Consider the following 23536-nt stretch of genomic DNA (forward strand, 5'->3'; position numbering starts at 1 on the left):
AGAGGAAGCTAGCATTAAAGGGAAAATATCAGTCTTTTTTCACAAACTGTGAATCTATAAAGCCCTTACCACCTCTTTATTACAAATAAATTTAGATTAGGAAAGGTAAATTGAAAGATAAAGTCGTTCTCATGGGCCGAAGCAGCCAAGGCCTCTGCATTGGCCGCACAAACAAAGAGAGATATGGGGGGGGGGGGGGGTGAATGAAGGAAAGGAGAAAGGGTAAAGTATAAGTATAATCACAGGAAGAGGATTTACTGGAAGAAAAGTTAAGAAAATGAGAGGAAAAATATAATTGTCAAATAGCAAACCTTTCATTCTTTTTAGATAAACGACGATAACTGTTGCACTCTATAGTACAGGCCGTCAATTTTATCAAGACGACCCCTTCCGACCGGCTTTGGTTCTTCGATAAGCCAATTAATCGAGGAAATGTAAAATATTTTTTCCCACTTTCCCTCTCCCACCGCCCCTAGTGTACTCTGGATCCGCCCCTGGGAGAATTTGCTGCACGGCAAGAAAATTAATTAAAATACAAGTCCACCCCAACAAAAAGTGGATTTAAATAAAAAAAGAAAAATCCAACAAGCATAACACTGAAAATTTCATTATAATCGGATGAAAAATAAAATTTTCACAAAACATGCAGTGATATGCACAACTTGGCGACATGTAAATGAGACAGTAAGTTGATGATGTCCCTCACTCACTATTACTTTTTATTGTTTGAATTATAATATTTCATTTTTTACAGATTTGACAATTAGGACCAACTTGACTGAACCATATAGTATTAAACATTAATTCCACATTTTCAAGTGGAATTAATCTTGTCGATCAAGACGTTCATTGAGGAGAAAATTAGAATATTTCATATTTCATATAATAAAATACAAAAGAAATAGTGAGTAGATGACATCATCAGTCTCCTCATTTGAATACCGACCAGGATGTGCATATAACTGTTTTGCGAAAAATATAAAGGGAAACTTTAAAATGTCATAACTTTCTTATTTTACATCCGATTTTGATGAAATGTTGAGTATTTTGCTTGTTGGATTTTTCTCTTTATATTCAAATCCACTTTTTGTTGGGGTGGACTAGTCCTTTAAGCATTATTCCCCGGGCATTATTCTCAGTGTCATATCGGTTGACGACTTGACGTACTGATGCTAATTTCAAATATTTCAAGACCACTAAAATTAGTAACTCGGTCTTTAAAATCTTGTTGCTATAGAAGTGCCTTAAAACCTTCAATCCAGGCCTTCATATCATGTTTGGACATGGGCGGAAATCCCAGGGGGACAGGGGAGACGTGTCCCCCCTACTCAAAATAGTAGGGGGGACACAATATCAAATGTCCCCCTACTATTTTTGGTTTTTTATGATGGTAAGAAATACATCATTCTAAAGCGAAATAAAACATGTATTTTGGGACGAGATGACCTTACTTTTGGGATGATAACCTTTTTTTGCTTGTCAAATTTTCCCGCCCCTTGTCCCCGTAGGCGGACCAGGGGGCCGAGGGGTCCACCCCCCCCCCCCCCCCTCTTGGCGGAGCAAAAAAAAGAAAAAAAGGGAAAGAAAGAAGGAATAGAGGGAAAAGAGAGGAGAAAAAGAAAAGAAGGACGACGAGTGCATAAAATAAAATGAGAGGAAGACTTGGAAAATAAAAATAATCTTTCGTGCCACTATATAAAATTTTCGCTCGCGCTTCGCGCTCGCATTGCCTGTTAGATGACTTACATATCTTGTTCAATATGGAGCTCGAATGTCAAGTTTAGAAGTCAATATACAAAACATATTTCACCTCGGAAATCGAACTTCATTATTTTGTGTGATTTACAAATTGATTTTTAAAAAGTGCTCTGTAAAAATGTCAGTTTTATGGTCTGAATATGAACATTTGCTGCTTGCGCTGCGTGCTCGCAAATTATGATTTTTCAGGTACCTATTATTTTTCATGAAGTTTTCAAAATATCCCTTTTCAGGTCTGATTGTTGAGACGTAAAAATATCAGCTAGCGCGCTGCACGCTCGCATTTTGATTGGCGAGTTATATATGTTTCAATATTGATTGTACAACAAACTACATAAAATCCCCTTTTCATGACAGTTTATCAAAAATTTTAGCTCGCGATTTGCGCTCGCATTAATGGTTAAAAATATATAAACTGATGCATCCTATTCATAATTACAAAAGTAAAATGTCCAGTTTTTATGCCATAATATCAGATTTCGCGCCCTTATTAGCAGGAGGGGGGGGGGTGGCCTGTACAAACATCCCCCCACTTTTTACGAAAGAAATGAAAAAAAAAATCACAAGAGATAATTGTTTTATTGGTGAAAATTCTTCCAAAAATACCGCTTATCAAATAAAATAATATTATTGAATCATAAAATGCAAATAAAGAGCCAGTTCACCATTTCCAAACAAAATACTTATGTCCTTATTATAACATTGAAGAGAAACCCCCGTTTCTTCCAATTCATCAATGTTGGGGTCTTTGGGAAGGGATTAAGATAGAATGTCAAAATTTTTTAAAATGTAATCTCTAATAAAACCATTAAACCATCATGGGGTAAAAAAGATAATAATATCGGAGGGGTATTTGCCATATGGACATACAGTGGCGTAACTACGGGGGACATGGGGGGCACACCCCCCCCCCCCCACATCGGCTGACCAAAAAAAAACGGGGAAAGGGGGGAAAGGAGAAAAGAGGGAGAAAGGAAGAGAAAAGTAGTGGGAAAGAAGAAAATATTATTCATTATAATGTTATATTATAATTATGTTAAGTTACATTACATAAGAAACATTTTTATCATAACTTTATGAAACATAATTTGCCCAGGGCCTACGTCTTCATTGTTCCTGGTGCTCGCATTGTCTGTTTAACGAGATATATAATCCTGTTGTACTAAAACATCCCGTTTTCAAGTCAATATAAACCAAATATATTTCCTAGCACTTGAGTTATCATTGTTTTATGTAGTGACATATGCTTCATTTTCATGACTCAAAAGTGATTGCCCCATGTTAAGGTCTTCGTATATATGAAACATTTCCTGTCCGTGATTACGTTCGCATTAGTGGATTGGTGAGATATGTCTGCTCTTCATGAATTCCTAAAATCGGTCCTTAAAATGTAACTTCTTCTGATCTGAATATAAAAAAATTTCAGCTCGCGCTTCGCGCTCTCATCATTTGATCAGTGAGATACATATCCGTTTAATGACATTGTCCTTAAAATGTCTCTATTAGGTCACTCACTCAGTCATTCAAAAATTTTGCTGGTGCCCCCCCCCCCCCCCCCAATACCGTGACCCACGGTACTCCACTGTCAGTGTGGACATATCAATGACAATTCCTTGCATATCTAAAAACATGATTGCAAAAAAAAAAAAGCCAAAATATTTCAGTCATCCCCCCCACCCATCAACACGGATTTACGTCAGTGCTTATTAGGCATTAATAAATATGATATTAATTGAATAATCAAATTGTCCCTTTTGTTTCATCTCGCTTAGCAAGAGGAATAGGAAGATAGTCATCATTTTCATATGATGACATGTCGTAAGGATGTCCCGGTCCTATGTCAAAGCTCAGAGTAATAATAATGAAAATATCAGCTCTTTTTTAAGTGCGATCCATATCCACAAAGTGCTTCTACAAAGTGCTTGAAATATAAAGCTGAAATTGACTCTTTTTTCAGATCGGAATATCAAAGTTTCATGATTTTCATGATTAAAGATGTATATAGAATGCCTATAGATTCTAGGTCTAAATATGAAACACGCGCGCACATGTTAATTCAGATACTCAACTTGTTCTCTATTTAAATCATTATCCAGTTTCAGATCGCAATATCAAAATTGTTCTGCTCGCCGTGCTCGCATTATTGTATAGGAAGACCCCATATTACTCATCCTTTTCATGATTTACAAAACATGAACAGAGTGGCCCATTTTTAGGTCTAAATCTCGATTTTTTTTCTGCTCGCACTTCCCGCTCTCATCAATTATTAAATTATATAGCTATCCTGTTCACGATTACAAAAATGATTAAAATTTTCCATTCTTTCTCTAGAAAGTTCAAAAATTTTCAGCTCGCGCTTCGCATTCGCAGTTTTCTATTGTTGAAATATGTAACGCCTTCATGGCTAAGTGCAAGCAGTCCTTAACAGTTACCTTTTCAACAGGTACCAGTTCAAAACGTATATAAAAATTTTCTTTCATCAATTGTTTACTTAATTACCTATTCTGCTTGAGTTACAAAAAGTGCTTAGAATTTCCATTCTTTAGGTGAAAAAGTCAACAAAAAATTGCTCACGCTTCGCGCTCGCATTATTTGATAGTTAAATGCTACTTTAACAGGTATTTTTTCCATCAGTTCATTTGCATGTACTCGCGCTTTGCGTTCGTAGTAATTATTAAGTTGCGTACACATCATTTTTCAGGATAACAAACATTGCCCAGAATGTTCAAATTTTAGGAAAAAATACAAAAAAAAAAATCAAAAAATTGCTTGCGCTTCGCGCTCGCATAATATAAATAAGGATTATGATATTACATATAAATTTATAAGAATAAAGCTAAGAAGTGACTAATGAGGACTACCCCTTCAAAAAAAAAAAATCGGGGAAATTATGGCTGAAACAAATTTCCGCCGCCCCCCCCCCCTATTGGCGAAGGTTGGATCCGCCCCTGTGTCCCCCCTACCTTTTGGGAGAGATTTCCGCCCCTGTGTTTGGACATGATAGAGCTAAGACTTTGGCGTCTCGGCAGATCGACTAGGCTAGTGCAATGAGCAAGCTGATCGGTGTCATATCCCCACTTAATCTTTAGTATTTGATTAAATAATTTCTCCTCCGCAGGGTACGGTAAGATTGACTAAACTGAATTAATATTAAAGAAAATTATTGCTGCAACTGATCATGATACAAGGGAGACAATTCGAGTACACTATATGAAAATGTGAATAGCATTATACGAAAAAGGAAAGCATTGGCACTATCTTGCATGTTCGATTATTTGCATATGGGGGCCCCATGGGGCATGGTCTTATTTCACAATAGGCCTAATATACAGTATTGCTAAACTTTGAAATTCAACTTTGTTGTTTTGTAATAGAGAAGCGTTGTGGTTAGTGAATTTTTACTCTGCTTGTTTGGGTATCATTATTTCAGCCCGAAATACTCCATCATTGAGCGACCAATATAATACAACCATATACAAATTTAACATAATGATAACAATAAACAGGTAACGGGCATGGTACCCAGCTGTCAACCAATCATATTTTAGAACTGTATACTGTTTTGCATGTGAATTCTGAAGCTGCGCCCTCTACCTCGCTCTATCTGTATATATCGCAACTCGAAAAGCGCCCGCGAATATATATATTCCTCTCTGCTCTTCCAAATATGTAATGCGAAATAACAAACTTGACCCTTCGCTCCACATTACATCGTGTTGATTAAGAAGCTCATTACTGCACATAAACATTAAACAATTTGTATCTTCAGTTCATTATATGATTGTGAATTATAAGTGTGATAATGTATCACTGAATATTTTGATGGATATGATTTTCGCAGTGTGCAGAGATACTACTCGCGTATACGACAGCTAGCTGCTGCTGCGCCGAACTGGTTTTGACCGGTTTTTATTCGCCAAAAATTTCCATCACTCGAGACGCCGAATTCGTCGGATGGAGATCGAAGCTGGATTTACTCTGAAATATCTTAATTTTAAATGGCTGAAACATCCTCGAATTGCCAGATAATATAGACAATTAATGAAATGAAAGCTTGATTCACGAATGCTTTAATGTAAGCGTCGTGTGGTATCCAGGTTAGCAATTTACAGAGCAGATAGTTCACGTGGGTTCTGTACTCGTCTCGGCGGACGACGGCCAGCAGCGGAGAGCTATCATAGCAAGTAAGTAAAGCAGAGAGGCCGCATTCTCATTGGTCCATGCATGCTAGGGTCTTGCCGAGTGAGTGTACAGCCCAGCGAGCCAGCTCCAGCTGGCATCGTTCGAATCAGCGATCAGCTGAGCTCTCACTCAGCTAACCCAAGCCCAAGGAGCTTCGGCGCCGCCCCTTCGACGGTGGTGCTCATTTTAATTAAGCCTGGGGCCATGCTGCTTGTTGCTAGCTGATGAAGTACTATGCTAGGCCTAGGGCCTGGACCCGATGAAAACTAGTAAAGGCCGGGGTGCCGGGTGGTTATGATTGTAAAAAAATTGTAAAAATTGTAGAGACAGCTGGCAGCCGTCTGTTTCGAGGAGTTCTTTATTGATTTTTAAATTTCAAATTTTTTAAATTTCTCCTCGTACACAGACGGCTCGCTATCGTGCAGCCACCATTACTCATTAGGGTAGGGGACTTAAAATGCAAATTCCCCCGTCGGGGCTCTTCGATTTTTGTCTTTATTTCATAAAAATATTTAAAGAGAACTGTACCAAAAAAAAGAAAGATTATTATCATGATTCCTATTCCGTTTTGGCCTGAAAAGTGAAATGCACCAAAACGGGGAAAAATAAACTTAAAAGGGGAAAAAACAGTGACTTACTTCGGCTGTCGCGCAACTTCACTTCCCTGTTTTATCCGAACTTGATACGGCCATTGAGTCCCCTGTACAGATCGAGCTAGAACTTCGGTCTCTGTATTTTGGTGAGTGGAGCCAACGGAGTTCAGCGGAACAATAACAGAGACCGAAGCTTTTGGTCTAGATCAGTAGATGTAGATCTATTCTAGGTCCAGATCAAGACCTGAAATTCTGAATTTGCACAGTTTACCATTTTAACATAATTTTGTTAATCAGAAAAATATGATTCATTTTGATTTTGAAATCTGAGTTTTTTAAATGTATGGTAAGGGGACCTAACTTAATTGATGCTACGCGGGTCCTAAAGCTACGCACCACTCATCGCGCATGCAGTTTTTAATGGCAAATGTGCACTCTGTGTGTGGCCAGTGACGAACGATTCGATTCCTATTCAATTGTTACTACAGAAGCTGCAGTAAATCTCTAATTAAAATGCAGCGAAAACCCACAAGTCACAACTGTTTGGAATTTTGGAGTTATATTCGCTTTAATTTCATTTTATCCTATAATAATGTGAACATATTTTAGAAATTGAGGCACAGGAAAAATGCTATTTTTTGCATGATAAATCGAGTGCGTAGCTTTAGGACCCCTTCGACATCGGAATCAAGAGGTGTTAAAAAAACACTGGAATTTACGTATTACGTGAGTTTTGCAATATTTTCTTTTTGGCTAATGATTTATATTTGCCACAAATTAGTGAAAGATAATTTGTTCAATAATTAAAATTGGCATAGTTTTTCAGGGGCCACGGAACGGTTTTCGAAGTGGGGGGGCTGACCATGCAAAAAAATCACAATCATATGGTAATTTTTACGTTTTTGTACACGGTTTTGGAAAAAAGTGGGGGGGGGGGGGCTGAAGCCCCCCGCTTCCGCGGCCCCTGTTTTTATCGTTTGAAAACAAAGTGCTTAGCTTTAGGTCCCCCCATCATAAAACTAAAAAGGGGGGGATGTTTTCTGAGTTTTTAGGCTAGGCCTTCAAGGTCAGGGGTTATGTTGTTTTTTTGGGGGGAAGGGGAAGGCATGTCTGCATTTGAGCTTAATTAAAATTAAAGCCAAGGTACTAATTTGCAGTTTCGCACCAGCCGATTTCGAGAGAATTTCCCCACCAATGGTTGTTTGCAAAAGTTAATAGCAAGTCTCAATCATATTTCAAGGCCAAGATAGACTACCCACCACTTTTCCGAACATCGCAATCAGGAACGGCTGTATTTCGGCTTCGATCTCGACATCATTCAAGTTCCCAGTCAGACATTGCTTCGCTTGGAGTTGGATTTGCTGTTATTTTGATAAGGATTGAAATAGACAACCAAAAGTTTTTTAGCTGATATCAGATTTTTTTTTTTCAGCTTATTTTTGGCTTTCTTCTGTTCAAAAATATGAGAGCTCTTCCTATTTCAGACTTTTTCATCACTCTTCAGCTTTTTTCAGATCTTTTTATTTGTGACTACTCACACCCCTGAATATGTAGACTGATACTCTAATGTTAGACCTATTCATTAAAAAAAATCTGACTAAAGAAATGGGAAAATATTGTATTTCAGGCATTTCAGTCGAAAGCAGCCATTCTCAACAAAATCCTTGAATCATGTGAAAAGTGAATGTGTGCTTATAAAATTTTGGCTCTATTTTTTTGTTCAGTTTGAAAATGTTTGGCTGAGGATTCTTTAATCTGAAAATGATTGGCTGAGGTTTTTCAAGAAAATCATATTTGAAATTTTTCTGACATTTGGGGCACACTACTCAAGAATATATTATATATCAACTGGAAATTATGATGGAATTTTAAAGAACTTCATGTTTCATCTCAAGTCAAATTTTTTAGGTGCATAGACATTATGCACAGACAAGGGGCCACTGCATAGGCAAGGATTAGTGAAATTCACTTGGAGGGGGGGGGGGTACCAAAACAAAAATTCTCCTTTAGAATGATAATTGCTGCTTAAAAACCATGATTCAAACCTTTTCACCCTTATTTTTTTTCAGGCATTCGCTCTAATCCAGACATCTTGTGTAGGTGAATCAATGCCTTCACAGAGCATGGCAACGTTGGCTGAGCAGGCTGCAAAGCTGCTCGACTTTAGTCAGAAGCTTGACATCAACCTCCTGGACACAGTCGTTGGTGCCATGTATAGTGGAGAAGGCCCAGAAGTAAGTAGACAGTGTTATTATATGCCAGGGTTATACAGTTAACTTTGCCTGTCTCTGGCGTTTCAAGGGAAATGCATTCTTTCAGTTGTATTTTATATTATCTTTTGCCATATGAAATAATAATAATATTACATCATGATAATAATATTGCTTAATAATAATTAATAATAACAACAACAATATATTATTATTATTTATGATGATATGATGATGATGATGGTGATGATGATGATGATTACTCCAGTTTGTTCATGAAACAATAGATGGTCTGGTGCCATATAACATTTGGCAGCGATCCACATTAACTCATTTCCAGGGGCCTGTTGCATAAAAGAAAAGCTCTGGCAATTATTCAGAGTCAAGGGAGAAGGTAGTGTTAGTCATTTCATTGGTAGTGTCCATTAAATGATAGTACTATCAAGGTAGGATGGAAACGAGGAAGATATTTCATGGACATGAAAATGTGAAATTTTAAGCAACCGGGGTAAGGGTTTATTTCCCCCTTATATTGGGTTTTTGCCAAGCTATCCCATGGAATTCCATGTTCATAATCTGACAACTATAGAAATAAGAAACTGAATATTTATTTTGCCATCCTTGCCTCCACAGCAACAAATGGCCCAGCAAATATTGACAAGTTTGAAGGAGCATCCCGATGCATGGACAAGAGTCGACACCATACTTGAATTTTCCAGCAATCAACAAACCAAGGTTTGAATCGAACCCAATTTGCTACATCATCACTAACAGGGTGTTGCAAGAAACTTGTGATTGATTGTAGAACAATATTAGGTACCAATTCAATTGAAAGTCGTGCACTTCGTTGCAAATTGCAGTGGATTGGTGGTCTCTTTCTCGCGTCAAGAAATTATCTTGCTTTAGTCAAAATTGATCTATCACTTGTTCATTTGCATCTTAAATTTGCAATGGATTACAATTATTTTCTTGCAACACCCCCTAAGTTCAACTCGAAGTATTGCTTCCTATGGAAGCCATCTTAAGTGTGAATAACCAACTCAACAATATTCTGAATGATAAATAAAATCATTATTTATTTGCCTGTTTTTATTTGCTTGGTGACTGGATGCAGTATATTTTAGATGTGCAGGTAACAGCATTTGTAAATATACACCTATGATCAGTTTTTCCAATTTTAAAGGTTGATTAAATGTACTTAAATTTTTTTTTGTATTCTCCTAGTAAGATAAAGGTCTGCGTGGTGTGATTTACAGTCCACAATTCTGTCTACTTGGTTTGCCTGTTTATATATTAAAAAAAATGATTTGAATATTGGTATTTTCGTTCACAGTACTATGGATTACAGATCCTTGAGAATGTCATCAAGACTCGTTGGAAAGTTTTACCTCGCACTCAGTGCGAGGGAATTAAGAAGTACACAGTCGGACTCATCATCAAGATATCATCCGAAAAGGACCTGGCTGAGGTAATTTGGTCGTCATTTAAAATTCTAACCCCTCTACTAAATCTAGATCAGTATTTAAAAGCACAGAGGTGAAAGATGTGATATTGTGGGTAATTGCACCATCTATCGAGACATTTTCTTCACAACCATTGGGACTTCTTCTGAAAATGAGTATGATTTATTATTCCTCTTCCAAACAAGATTTGAAGGGTGTAAAGAGTTTGTGTACAGTTGGGCGGTCTGGCATCAATCTTGCAGATCTTCCTCAGTATCTGCAAATCGCTCATGAGATTGACACATACTTTGGTCATAGAGTAAAAATGTGCAAGACATATTTTTTGACATGTCAGATACAATGTTGCCATGGTAATGACCTGTTGTTAGGGCCGACTAACATATTTTCTGTGTGTTACAAAACTTTTTATTGTGCCATGTTTGATTTGATTTTACAGAAGGAAAAGGTCTATCTTGGGAAGTTGAACATCATCTTGGTCCAGATCTTAAAACATGAATGGCCCAGGAATTGGCCAGCATTCATCAGTGACATTGTTGGGGCCAGCAAAACAAATGAATCTCTGTGTCAGAACAACCTTGCCATTTTAAAGCTCCTCAGGTAAGGAAAAAAAAGATTAACATGATTTGAGGTACAACTTATTTATTCCCCAGTAAACTTCATTCCTCAGTGAAGTTTGACTGACTTAACCACTTCTCTATTGCCATGTTGTGATTATAATATGTAATTGCGGCATTTCACCTCTGAATTCAGATTTTCCTGTACTGTTAATTGGGATATATATCTTCTCTCTTCCTGTTCTTCCAATCCTCTCCTTCTCCCCCCCCCTCCCCCCCCCCCCCCCCCCGGGATATCGCACTCTCATCTTCTGTGATCTTTTATGTCCTTTTGTTCCTACATTCAAATGATATATTATATACATACAGTGTGGGAACCTATTATAAACCATAATGTATGGGAGCTTTAATAGTAGGAAAGTGGGCTAATGGTTATTTCCCAAACTCTCTGTATATTTGATAGTAGTATAAGTAGAAGTAATAGAAAATAATTTATGTTTAATTTTTCTCTGGATTTTTACAGTGAAGAGGTGTTTGATTTCTCCAGCGGGCAAATGACCCAGGCCAAAGCTAAACATCTCAAGGACAGCATGTGTAATGAGTTCTCTAGTGTATTTCAGCTGTGTCAATATGTCATGGTAAGAAATCAATATTTTCTACTGAAATCTTAAAAGATAAAGTTTGTATTTAGTACCGTATGTTAAATGTAAAAATCTGAACTGAAGATAAGTGATGAATTTATAGGATAAAGAATGTGTTTTTCTGAAAAGAAAATATATGACATGAAACATACTTGTCAATTGTTTTATTAAATAAGAACATTGCTGTTTGGGGGAAAGGAAAATGCCATTTTAGATTATGTGTTCCTGTTTATATGATTTTTTTCTTTAGTATTGAATAGGAAATTTAAGTGTATTTGTATTATTGAACATTTCCCATTTCTTGATTTGTCAGGGTGGTCAGGTATGCATGAAGGTATAACATGCATTTTTATGTTTCATTTTTATTCGCAGGATAATTCTCAGAATGCCTCCCTCGTTGGATCATGTCTTGAAACGTTACTGCGATTTCTCAACTGGATTCCCCTGGGCTACATATATGAAACAAAGTTGATCAGCACTTTGATATACAAGGTATCATTCAATTCATTTATGAACTGCATTAAATTTATAGTGGTGTGAGGGGAACTTAAGACTTGTTTGTCCTTCCTTCTATCCATCAGTCCATCCTGCTTACGCTCTGTAAAAACGGATGGATCAACTGTATCCATTTAAAAGGGATAATGATTTTAGATAGGGGGGATGTGTGTCAAGGTCAATGGTCTTATGGAACGTTTTGCCCCAGTGGATTATTCTCCGGACTTTGAAACAAAGGGTCGTGGGTTCAAATCCCAGCCATGGCATAGTTTCCTTCAGCAAGAAATTTATCCACATTGTGCTGCACTCAACCCAGGTGAGGTGAATGGGTATCTGGCAGGAATTTATTCCTTCAAATGCACTGAGCGCTGGAAGGCTGCTTGAGCTACAGCCGGGGTAATAATACAAGTCCTTTGGAAGCGCATAGAGACGTTATTCATTGTGTGTTATACGCTATACAAGAACTGTCTATCATTATTATATTATGGAGATCATTGTAGATTTCTCATTCTTTTGAGAACCGTTGAAAGATCTTCTTCAGACTGAGATCTTGTATTTGTATTGCCAGTAACACTGTTCTGATTGGAATTTGGGATATAAGATCAAATTTACAGAGGTCAATAGAAACAAAGTCGTTAGTTTTTGTCTCACCTGCATAGCAGAGTGAGACTATAGGCGCCGCTTTTCCGACGGCGGCGGCGGCGACGGCGGCGTCAACACCAAATCTTAACCTGAGGTTAAGTTTTTGAAATGACAGCATAACTTAGAAAGTATATGGACCTAGTTCATGAAACTTGGCCATAAGGTTAATCAAGTATTACTGAACATCCTGCCTGAGTTTCATGTCACATGACTAAGGTCAAAGGTCATTTAGGGTCAATGAACTTAGACCATGTTGGGGGAATCAACATCAAAATCTTAACCTAAGGTTAAGTTTTTGAAATGTCATCATAACTTAGAAAATATATGGACCTAGTTCATGAAACTTATACATAAGGTTAATCAAGTATCACTGAACATCCTGCATGAGTTTCACGTCACATGACCAAGGTCGAAGGTCATTTATGGTCAATGAACTTTGGCCGAATTGGGGGTATCTGTTGAATTACCATCATAACTTTGAAAGTTTATGGATCTGATTCATGAAACTTGGACATAATAGTAATCAAGTATTACTGAACATCCTGTGCAAGTTTCAGGTCACATGATCAAGGTCAAAGGTCATTTAGGGTCAATGAACTTTGGCCAAATTGGGGTATTTGTTGAATTACAGCCATAAATTTGAAAGTGTGTTGGTCTAGTTCATAAAACTTGGACATAATAGTAATCAAGTATCACTGAACATCCTGTGCGAGTTTCAGGTCACATGATCAAGGTCAAAGGTCATGTAAGGTCAAAGAACTTTGGCCACGTTTACAGGGTTGGCACGTTTTAAACGGTGTGTTTTAAAACATGTTTTAAAACGCGTTTTAAAACACCCGTTTTTTTTACAAAAAAAACGTGTTTTAAAACACCTCATAGACTTGTGTGTTATAAATATGCATGGATGTGATTTTACATGAATATATTTTTTATACTTTTTTTCTTAAGTGGTATATTATTTTCTTCTAACTAAATATCTTTCTCACCACCACTCTTTTTCTCCTCTCTCTTTCCCCCCTTATTCTCCCCTTTTCCATTGCTTTGTCATGTTCCTTTCCTCCTGTTCAATTATGTAGATCAATCTATATACATGTATTCTCATTTTAACAAGCATTTGAGTGTTGTGCTCACTTTTAGACAGGGAAAGAAACACTATTTAAAATAAGTTCAAATATGTAATAGTAGTACTTGAATAAAATGGAAGTGTTGCACAAGCACAATAATATTTTGCAAATAGACAGTATAACTGACATTGTAACCTTGAGGTACACACGAAAGTAGGTGAAACTTTGCGTTTTGTAAAGATGAAGAAAAGTAGTTTAATTCAGAATAAGATAATCAGCTAGCAAACCTTAAAGGACAAGTCCACCCCAAGAAAAAGGTATTATGCTGAAAATTTCATCAAAATCGGATGTAAAATAATAAAGTGATGACATTTTAAAGTTTCGCTTAATTTCGCAAAACAGTTATATGCGCATCCTGGTTGGTATGCAAATGAGGGGACTGATGACATCACTCACTATTTATTTTGTATGTCGTTATTTTCTAATTGTCATGTGAAATATATTTTTTTTCCTCCCTGAACATGAGTGGAACTACCATTGTTTAAACATTTTTTGGTTCAGTTAAGTTGGTCATTATTATCAAATCTGTATAAATTGAAATATTTTATTGTTCAAACAATTAAAAAAACAAAAGAAATAGTGAGTGAGGGACATCATCAACTCCCTCATTTGCACATCACTGAGTTGTTATAAATGTTTTGTGAAAAATAAGCGAAACTTTAAATGTCATAACTTTCTTATTTTACATCCGATTTCGATGAAATTTTCAGCATTATGCTTGTTTGAATTTTCTCTACTGATTCAAATCAGCATTTTTCTGGGGTGGATTTGACCTTTAACCCTAACAATCCCAGGGGACTGTAATGGCCCCCTTAAAAATTTCTATGATAAATCCATAAGAACAGCAGGGCCACGCCATATTGTTCAAGACTATTTTTTGGATACATGCATGGATATGCGGTTATGATATTACCATGGAGCTATCAACACATTGATAGCTCCATGATATTACACAAGTAAAGCCAATGCAAAATTTTCGCCAACATTTTATCTGTATCAATATTTGTACTTTTTGTTAATGATTGGAAAATAATTGCCAATAATTTCCATTAAAAAACGAAAAAAAAACAACAAAAGTAACCACAAAACTGTACATAAGAAATTTAAAAAAAAACAGTTAAAACAAACATTGAAAAAAACAATTTGATTAAAATTCCTCAATTAAAGAAATAAGCAGTTCAAGGGCCTAATATTTAAAGATTTAAACCCAAACTTATATTTCATGCAATTGTGGGTACCCGGTAGGATGTGAAAGTCATTGTAGCTTGTCCAGTACTGTGTGCGCCTCACTAGCGACTGACTGGAATACTACCCAGGGAGTGGAGGATGTGCATACATTGTGTGCGGGAATGACTGATTGAATCCGATGACTGGGTTAATAATATATCTGTAAAGCGCTTAGACACGTCGTTCCAATGTATTAAGCACTATATAAAAGCGGACTATTATTATTATTATTACTTAAAATTTGTATAATTGATACAAATGAAATAAAGCATATTGAATAAATGAAATTAAGCTTTGAAAGCCTATAGTCTATAGATTATGTTGTTTTCTTACATAGTGCAACTTCTTCTCACCCCTATAGATTGATAAGACTAAAAAAAACCTGAGACTACCTGTATGAGGAATAAACTTATGAAATGTCAACTTAATTTTTTGGCATTCCATTTCCTTGATTTAGTAATTTTGGGAAAAATATGAACTTTTCTGTTGAAAATTCAGTAACAAAAATTGTAGTCATCTCTTAATACTCCAAAAATGTAATTAAAACATCAAGAGCTTAAATCATATTGTATTAAGTGTATAATTTAATTGATTTACAGGAAAATTACATCGTTCGTTGGAAAAAAAACGTTTTAAAACGATTTAAAACGTTTTAAAACAATAAAAAACGTTTTATTTGTTTTTTTTAATAAAAAACGTTTTTTATTACAACCCTGACGTTGGGGGTATTTTTTGAATTGCCATCATATCTCTATAAGTGTATTGGTCTAGTTCATAAAACGTGGAAATAAGAGTAACCAAGTATCACTGAACATCTTGTGCGAGTTATAGTAGTTTTCAAAATCAGCACTGCTGCTACATTGAATCGCGTGATGCAGGTGAGACGGCCAGAGGCATTCCACTTGTTCAAAATAACTGAGATATTGTTCAACACAGCATTTGTAGCTCATATCCTTGAAGGCGTGATAATAATCTAGTCATATTTCAGGGTCAAAATGTCATTGTTGGGTTGTAGAAGTCACTGTATACATGAAAATAGGCTATTCCATGATCAGTAGCATTGCATTTAAACATTTATTCAAACTGTAAGTTACACTTGACTCTTTTTGAACCCCCCTCCCCCATGTAAATCTATAGTCACTCACCCTGGGGATGTGATACATTAATGAATTAAAAGTACACAAGTGCTATCAAAGCTGTGGTGAAAACTTGCTTTTAAGAAATTGTTCTGATGGTGTGAAACATACTTGTACATTCTTTCTTCCACACCACAGTTTCTCAATGTGCCAATGTTCAGGAATGTCACGCTCAAGTGCCTGACGGAGATTGCTGGTGTGAATGTCAGCCAATATGAACAGCAGTTTGTTGTGCTCTTCACTCTGACCATGACACAACTGAAACAGGTAGGCTCTCAAAACAATTGATCACTTCATAGCCAGTATACAAACAATATTCCTGGGGACTGTTAAACGAAAGTTGTCGGAATTGAAAATCCTTGGTTTTGATTCGCTAAGAATCTCTGTTATCTGACAATTTCATTTTCATTTTTATTTATTGTTTCTGCAACTTGTCATATACATCATTTCTATTTATTGTTTCTGCAACTTTTCATATACAAACTATAAAGAAAATACATAGTTCATAAGAAAATGTTTAACAATAATTTAAAGAATATGGATTTGTTATTGCTGACAACTTTCATGGAATGTTGGCCCCAGTGTATATTATTTCATGCTTTCTGCTGTGGTTATTTGAATGGGAATGTGTGGACAGGGAATTTACCCTTTATGTTGTGTATTAATTTACTCATCCTTCAATAGTAAAGAAGAAACCCCAGAGCAGTTCATAATAATTTTATCAACATTTAGATGATGATAAAACACATCTCTTAGATATAAATGATTGATGCAAGGCTGCCTGAAAAGTGTGGCTACATGTAGTTATTTTAACAGCTAATAAAGAATTGTCCAAAGAACAGTGTGTAGTACTACTTCTACCTTACTTGTAATGCCCCATGAATATTACTTCTTCTACCACCACAAAGTTCATGTACACGCTTCTACAATTGCTACAACCTTCACTATGGCAACTACTGCTGCTGCTGCTAATACTTTTCCATTAATTTACTGCTACTGCTATATGGACTTTTGCATGCACTTTTGCCACCACCATCCTCTATTATGACAATATTTGTATTTGTATCGACAGATGCTCCCTCTCGACACAGACATCAGGCAAGCTTATGCTAATGGTAGAGACGAAGAGCAGAATTTCATCCAGAATCTCAGTCTCTTCCTCTGTACGTTCTTCAAGGAACATGTGGAACTTATTGAGAAGAAACCAGAGTTTCATGAAATTCTCCTTGAGGTGAGATAGACAATAAATATTTGAAATATCTCTAGTACATCCACATCAAATTATGGTCAAGGCTTAGAAAGAAAAAAATATATCTTATAATTATAACTTATATTATTACATACCTTTTATTCCTGGATTTATGTTATGGTATTGTACCTTTAATTTCTCAATTTTTGATTTATTTATATATTACAATCACAAAGTGATACCGGTAATTACAATGATGATAATAAGAGCTGGATTTATTTAGCACTTTTTGCCTGAGGATACAAAGCTCTGCTATTATTACCCCGGGTTGAGCTCGAGCTACTACTTTTCAACGGTGCTCAGATCATTCAAGGAATTAATGAATAACTTCAGACTACCATAGTCTTAGTTCTTTCAACTTTTTAGTATTTATCCAGCTAATTTTTTTTGTTGTTCTTGTTTTAAGTCTAATCCCGTACCCAAATAAAGAAGAAAAAATACATCAAAATTTGTTTCAAGCGCTGGTATCCATGCATTCATTTTTCTTGTGTAGGCGCACCACTACCTCCTCCTGATTTCCGAGGTGGAAGAAACAGAAATCTTCAAAATCTGCCTGGAGTACTGGAATACCTTATCATCAGAGTTATACAGAGAGAGTCCATTCCCATCCACTCCTTCATCTCCCCTGCTGCTGGGGAGCGCCAACAACAGTGTTCCGCCTCGCAGGCAGCTATATCTGAAATCACTTACAAGAGTAAGTCATTATGGAGGCAAAAAATATATATATATATATTTTTAATTATCGGGGGCTTCGTTTCTCAACTTCCTGCCTATATCTGCTGCATTGGATAAGTTTTAAAATTGCAAGAATGGGGATTTCCAGGGCTCCTCTTTTTTTTTCTTTTTTCTTCTTTTCTTTGCAGGGCTCTTTTGAACACTGGGGGCTTAAGTTGCCCCCAGCCCCGGTTTCACTTTTGCCCTGGTATCCGGTCTTTAAAATTGTCAATAGTAATATATTCTTGCATCTGTATAACATATTCCTCTGTCTACCTCTGGATTTTCAAATAGTAAAGAACTCACTTTTTGAAGTTGACAATTTATTCAAGATTAATTTATAGTTTTGTGAAAGGAGATCAATGGATATAACAAGAAGTAAGGAGGCATACATTGTATTTATTTGTATAAGGTAATTAAGTGAATATCTATCTGAGAGGGGGAGAGATAATGTCAAAGTAGAAAAGACAAGTCTCACAGTACAATATATTTTTCAATTCATTTTCATGTTTGATTATGAGATATGATATGTCTATGTAACATCTCCCTTTATGTTCACTGCTAGAACCATCCTGTGAATAAAAATATCACTTATTTGCAATAACATTCTGTCTAGATGTGGATTTATATCCTATGTGACATTACTATTATCTTTTTTTTTTTTTTTAGGTGAGAAAAGTAATGATTTCTCGAATGGCCAAGCCTGAAGAAGTACTTGTGGTTGAGAATGATCAAGGAGAGGTCGTAAGGGAATTCATGAAAGACACAGATTCCATCAACATGTACAAAAATATGAGGGAAACTCTTGGTAAGTTGAGTCAAAGTCAACGAGGATTCACCCAAGCACCCTTTATTGCAAGATGCTTCCATTCATTTGTGCAGAAGAAGGTTATCTTGTATGTTTGTTTCCTGTGGGCGAGTCGTCATTATCAGCCGTTGATCCATATATGTGTTGTTTGTTTTGAATAAGTATCTTGTTGAATTTCATAGTCCTTGCCCTCCTACTTACATTGTATGATTTCCTTTTCTCAATGTCCAGTGTACCTGACCCATTTAGACTACGCAGATACAGAAACCATCATGACGGACAAGCTTTTACTTCAAGTCAATGGGCAGGAGTGGTCATGGAAAAACCTGAACACAGTAAGTTCATTTTGTAATCGCATGTCAACTGAAAAAGACATTGTTTTTAAGGAATTTGTGTACAAACAAATGAAACACTGATTTCACACAAATTGACACAAAATATACTAATTTTGTATCCCAAGTCATTTTGATCATACTTTCTTGTTTGTAATCGATCAAAATTATTTCTTGAACACAATTAACCTTAAAAAACAATAGGGTGTATAGGAATATAAAGAAATAGAATGCTCAAGAAATTGACCAGACAATGAATAACAAATTTGATATTTATATGTTGGAAATGTGTTACACAAATTTCTGCGAAGTATTCGGCAAGAAAACAACTAATTTGAAGGAGAGCATAAATGTCCAGAAAAATAAACTTTAAAAAAACTATGTAGCAAAACCCTTTTTACAAATAAGGGCTGTGCAACATTGTGTAACAATCAGACCTTCGCAGCCAAAAGTTGAAATTGAGGGCAGTCAAATTGACATTCCCCCACCAAAAAACTTGTTGAAATGAGAATGATTGGTATGATATTTCTTTTGTGGAATCGTTTGATAGCTTTGCTGGGCAATAGGATCCATCAGTGGTGCCATGCATGAGGAAGACGAGAAACGATTCCTGGTTCAAGTCATCAAGGAACTCTTGGGACTGTGCGAACAGAAACGAGGAAAGGACAACAAGGCTATCATAGCATCCAACATCATGTATGTTGTTGGGCAGTATCCCAGATTCCTGAGAGCGCACTGGAAGTTCCTCAAGACAGTTGTGAACAAGCTCTTTGAGTTCATGCACGGTGAGCATTAAGCGGTTAACTTGTTGTGTTTGTTGTGGGAGGGAAGTTTGCATCGTCATCTGACGAATCAGTAATATGGTTAGACCCTCAAAACAAACAAAAGTTTTGAAAATTCATTTACAGGCATCTGGTGACACAACACATGCTCCTGTGACATTTGGTCTTAATATCTTAGAGGGCATAGGGATAGACTTAGGATTGTAATAGAGTTTTGGGTTAAGAATAATGTAAAGATAACAATAAGGGTTTATTTAGTTTTGGAGGTTAGGTTTTACGTTTGGCCTAACTTGCAGATTTATTTTCCATCGGATTAATTGGCGCCAGTCATTCAACCATCCATCTTCACATATGACTTCTCAAGCTTTGACTCGAGATTGATAAAGACATGGCTTTTATTATTACCAACTGTGCATGTGGGGGGGGGTATAATTTTAATGCTTTTTTTTTCCATTTTCTTTTAGTTTCACAAATCTTCTGATTCCAAGTTTGCGATTACCAGAAGAGGGGTTGCAAGCCATGTCTGATTATGTTATAGCATGTTGGCTTAAAAACAGACAAACAAAAATACCTTTGCATAGATTTATACAAATGAATGAATGAAAATGATACTTTTTGTTTATTACTACAAATCACTGAACCCTACTGTATAGACTTATACAAATGAATGAATGAAAATAATACTTATTGTAAATTACTACATATCACTGAACCCTACTGTAAATGAGACCTGCAATCATTACTCATTTTAGTTATGATTCTTTTTGTGTACATGGGTTAAACTGTGTATTATACATCTATGTATTTATTTTGTTTGGTTTATTTTGTTTTATGTGTGGATGTTTGTTACGGCAAGCTGATGTTTGTGACGCTGTTTTGTTTTTGATTCATGCATGATTTGTACAAAGTTTTTGTTGAATTTGATGACACATGATTTTGTCAACGAAATGTCATTAATTATCCATATTTATTCACATGTATCATCAGATTGGCATACGGTGGAAGAGAAAACAGATTGTGATAGTGAGTGAACAGACATGAGAGATTGATATGCATGCGTGAATCAAAAACAAATCATTGCGTACGGTATGGTTGTCTTGACAGTGCATGTTCTTTGTTTTCAAACCTAAAACAATTTGAATTGATTTAACAACCATGCTCTTATTATTTTGAAATGATTGTTAACCTTATACATTTACGAACAAGACTCGACAGGATTTATGCTGTATTATTTTTTTTTTAATGAATTTGTATGAATTGAGACAGTGACATTAGAGTACCTACATGTATGAAGCAGAAAACAATGCTTAGAAGAGGTCTCTGTTTAGGCATATGGTCATTAGTGCATGTCTGTGTATCATGTATGATATTATAAGGGAACAGTGTCTTTGTGCATGCATTAAAGCCCAATTAGAGTTTTGAGAGGCCCTGAAAATTATTTGTGATGTTTTCTCGTGTTCTGATTCTCAGTTGAAAGAGAAAAGTACAACCAAGACGTAGAATTATTTACATCAAGTAGAATATTTAAAGCAGATAAAAGGTGAAAGATGATTAATTTTTCCTTTTGCTAGTTGGCCAAGAAAAAAAATATATATAACTCAAACAGTGTACAGATCTGCAGTGAACAATTAATTGGCCCCTAGATTTTTCTTTATGCCTGGTTTTCTATTGGTTACAATGTCATGTACAGATAGGATTAAAACAAAAACTAAAAAATCAGAATATGTACATGTCTAAAACTAATCAGAACTATTTTGGTATGCCAAAGAGTATGAAGCATAATGTGGGAGCATAAAGAGCCAAATTTAGTCCAGAAAGCAATGTTACTTGTTGCACTCATTTAATGACTGAAATTTAATGGTTACTCACAGATCTTTATACAATGTATTGGTGATAGTAGATTGTACGAGCTGCTTTGTGCAATCATACTCTCACTACCAAATCTGGATTTGAGCCTTGAAGTTTACTTTCTCCTCATTGTGGTCACTATTAAGTTCAATTTATGTTGATGATAGATTTATTATTCCATGACTGTAATGACATCATTCATTGGGTATTATTGCCTAATTTTATCAGACTTGCACAATCAAAGAACATATTGCAGCGATGCATTCAGTCTGTACTTGGTTGCACTCTGGCCAAACCTTTATTCCGTGGCTTGTGTTGTGTGTTTTGATCAAGATATTGTGATTTCTATGAATTTCCTCTTCAGAAACCCATGATGGTGTACAGGACATGGCCTGTGATACTTTCATCAAGATTGCCCAGAAATGTCGACGTCATTTTGTGCAAGTGCAGGTCGGGGAGGTGATGCCCTTTGTGGACGAGATCCTCAATAACATCAACACAATCATCTGTGATTTACAGCCACAACAGGTGAGAAAAGTCTACCAGTAAAGGCCCAGTCACATCGTTCCGTGCAAGCCTTGCGTGTGACTTGCGGGTAACTATTTTTGCTACCCGCAAGTCGGCCGCAATGACAGTATCTCACACGCGGAAGCGCATGTAAGTCTGATTTGCACACAGAAAAGTTTTTTACATGCTCAAAACATATTTGCGGGTGAGTTGCGTGCAATTACCCTCAACTCACCCGCAAGGCTTGCACGGAACAATGTGACAGGGCCTTAAGCAATGTTCAGAAAACATTAACCTCAATATCATTACATGATCTCTACACACTCTGTACCTTGCATCTCTGGAATATTATAAGGAAACTTGGAATAAATGGGATTATACATGATAAACTATAAATCACAACATTACCTCTATCTTGAAATATGCATACATGTTCCCAAATGAAACACTTGGAACTAAGATTACCAGTTAATATTGTGGCCCAGAGCTGCACATTGATTTTCCTGGATGAAGTAACTTATTATCTACTGCGCATACAGTTTGTACAATATGAATGTCTCATCACAGGCTGCTTCTTTCAGCCCATGTCCTAATTAACTTTGACCGTCATAGGATCAGAGTAGACAAATAGGAAGAGAATGTCATTCAGATGACAATAACAGTCACATGTTTAATAGTGAATTCACTGACTAACCAATGAATATCCGTCTCTTTGTTGGTCCATGATGAAACAGAGTTTGATAGGTGTTTTCAATTTTTTACATTGTTCTTTAAATATCTTTAAATATGTGATAACCTGTAAAACAGATTCACGCAACTTAGCTCAACTTATAGATATGGCTCGTCTTTTAATTAAGATCCAGGGGTGAATGTATAATAAATGATGAATGAATATGAATGCAAAATCTATCTAGATGTATTTAATTTTTCAGTGATTTGATATAATTTAAATGACAGTGATTATGAATGCCTATCATCATTGTCCGTCTTGGCCCATATAGGTTCATACATTCTATGAAGCAGTTGGCTACATGATCAGTGCACAAACTGAAAGCATCGCCCAGGAACACTTGGTTGAGAAATACATGCTTTTACCAAATCAAGTGTGGGATAACGTCATCCAAGGAGCTACAAAGGTATGTATATCGCAATTGATACACCTTGTACTTTCTCTTGGTAAATCCTGCATTATGGGAGCATTTATTTCTTGTTGTAATTTTCAATTTGTATCTTTATCCTTCTCAAACAAAGTTATGTAAAACGAAAATTAT

The 23536-nt window shown here is 36.1% G+C and overlaps 1 protein-coding gene across 1 annotated transcript in view; it reads left to right on the forward strand.

Annotated features, from left to right (window-relative positions):
* The first annotated feature begins 5407 nt into the window (after nucleotides 1–5407).
* The window catches only part of LOC129264363 (exportin-1-like), a 28864-nt gene continuing 10735 nt past the window's right edge, over nucleotides 5408–23536 (forward strand). Inside the window, exons 1-15 of the mRNA XM_064102775.1 lie at nucleotides 5408–5942; nucleotides 8603–8767; nucleotides 9377–9478; nucleotides 10077–10211; nucleotides 10643–10803; nucleotides 11284–11398; nucleotides 11774–11893; nucleotides 16164–16292; nucleotides 17098–17256; nucleotides 17768–17968; nucleotides 18658–18796; nucleotides 19028–19131; nucleotides 19679–19913; nucleotides 22123–22286; nucleotides 23267–23401. Coding sequence (XP_063958845.1) covers nucleotides 8642–8767; nucleotides 9377–9478; nucleotides 10077–10211; nucleotides 10643–10803; nucleotides 11284–11398; nucleotides 11774–11893; nucleotides 16164–16292; nucleotides 17098–17256; nucleotides 17768–17968; nucleotides 18658–18796; nucleotides 19028–19131; nucleotides 19679–19913; nucleotides 22123–22286; nucleotides 23267–23401 — 2025 coding nt within the window. The 5' untranslated portion in view covers nucleotides 5408–5942; nucleotides 8603–8641. The remainder of the gene's footprint in view (nucleotides 5943–8602; nucleotides 8768–9376; nucleotides 9479–10076; nucleotides 10212–10642; nucleotides 10804–11283; nucleotides 11399–11773; nucleotides 11894–16163; nucleotides 16293–17097; nucleotides 17257–17767; nucleotides 17969–18657; nucleotides 18797–19027; nucleotides 19132–19678; nucleotides 19914–22122; nucleotides 22287–23266; nucleotides 23402–23536) is intronic.

The sequence above is a fragment of the Lytechinus pictus genome, chromosome 7 (assembly GCF_037042905.1).
Source record: "Lytechinus pictus isolate F3 Inbred chromosome 7, Lp3.0, whole genome shotgun sequence".
Classification (NCBI taxonomy): Eukaryota; Metazoa; Echinodermata; class Echinoidea; order Temnopleuroida; family Toxopneustidae; genus Lytechinus; species Lytechinus pictus.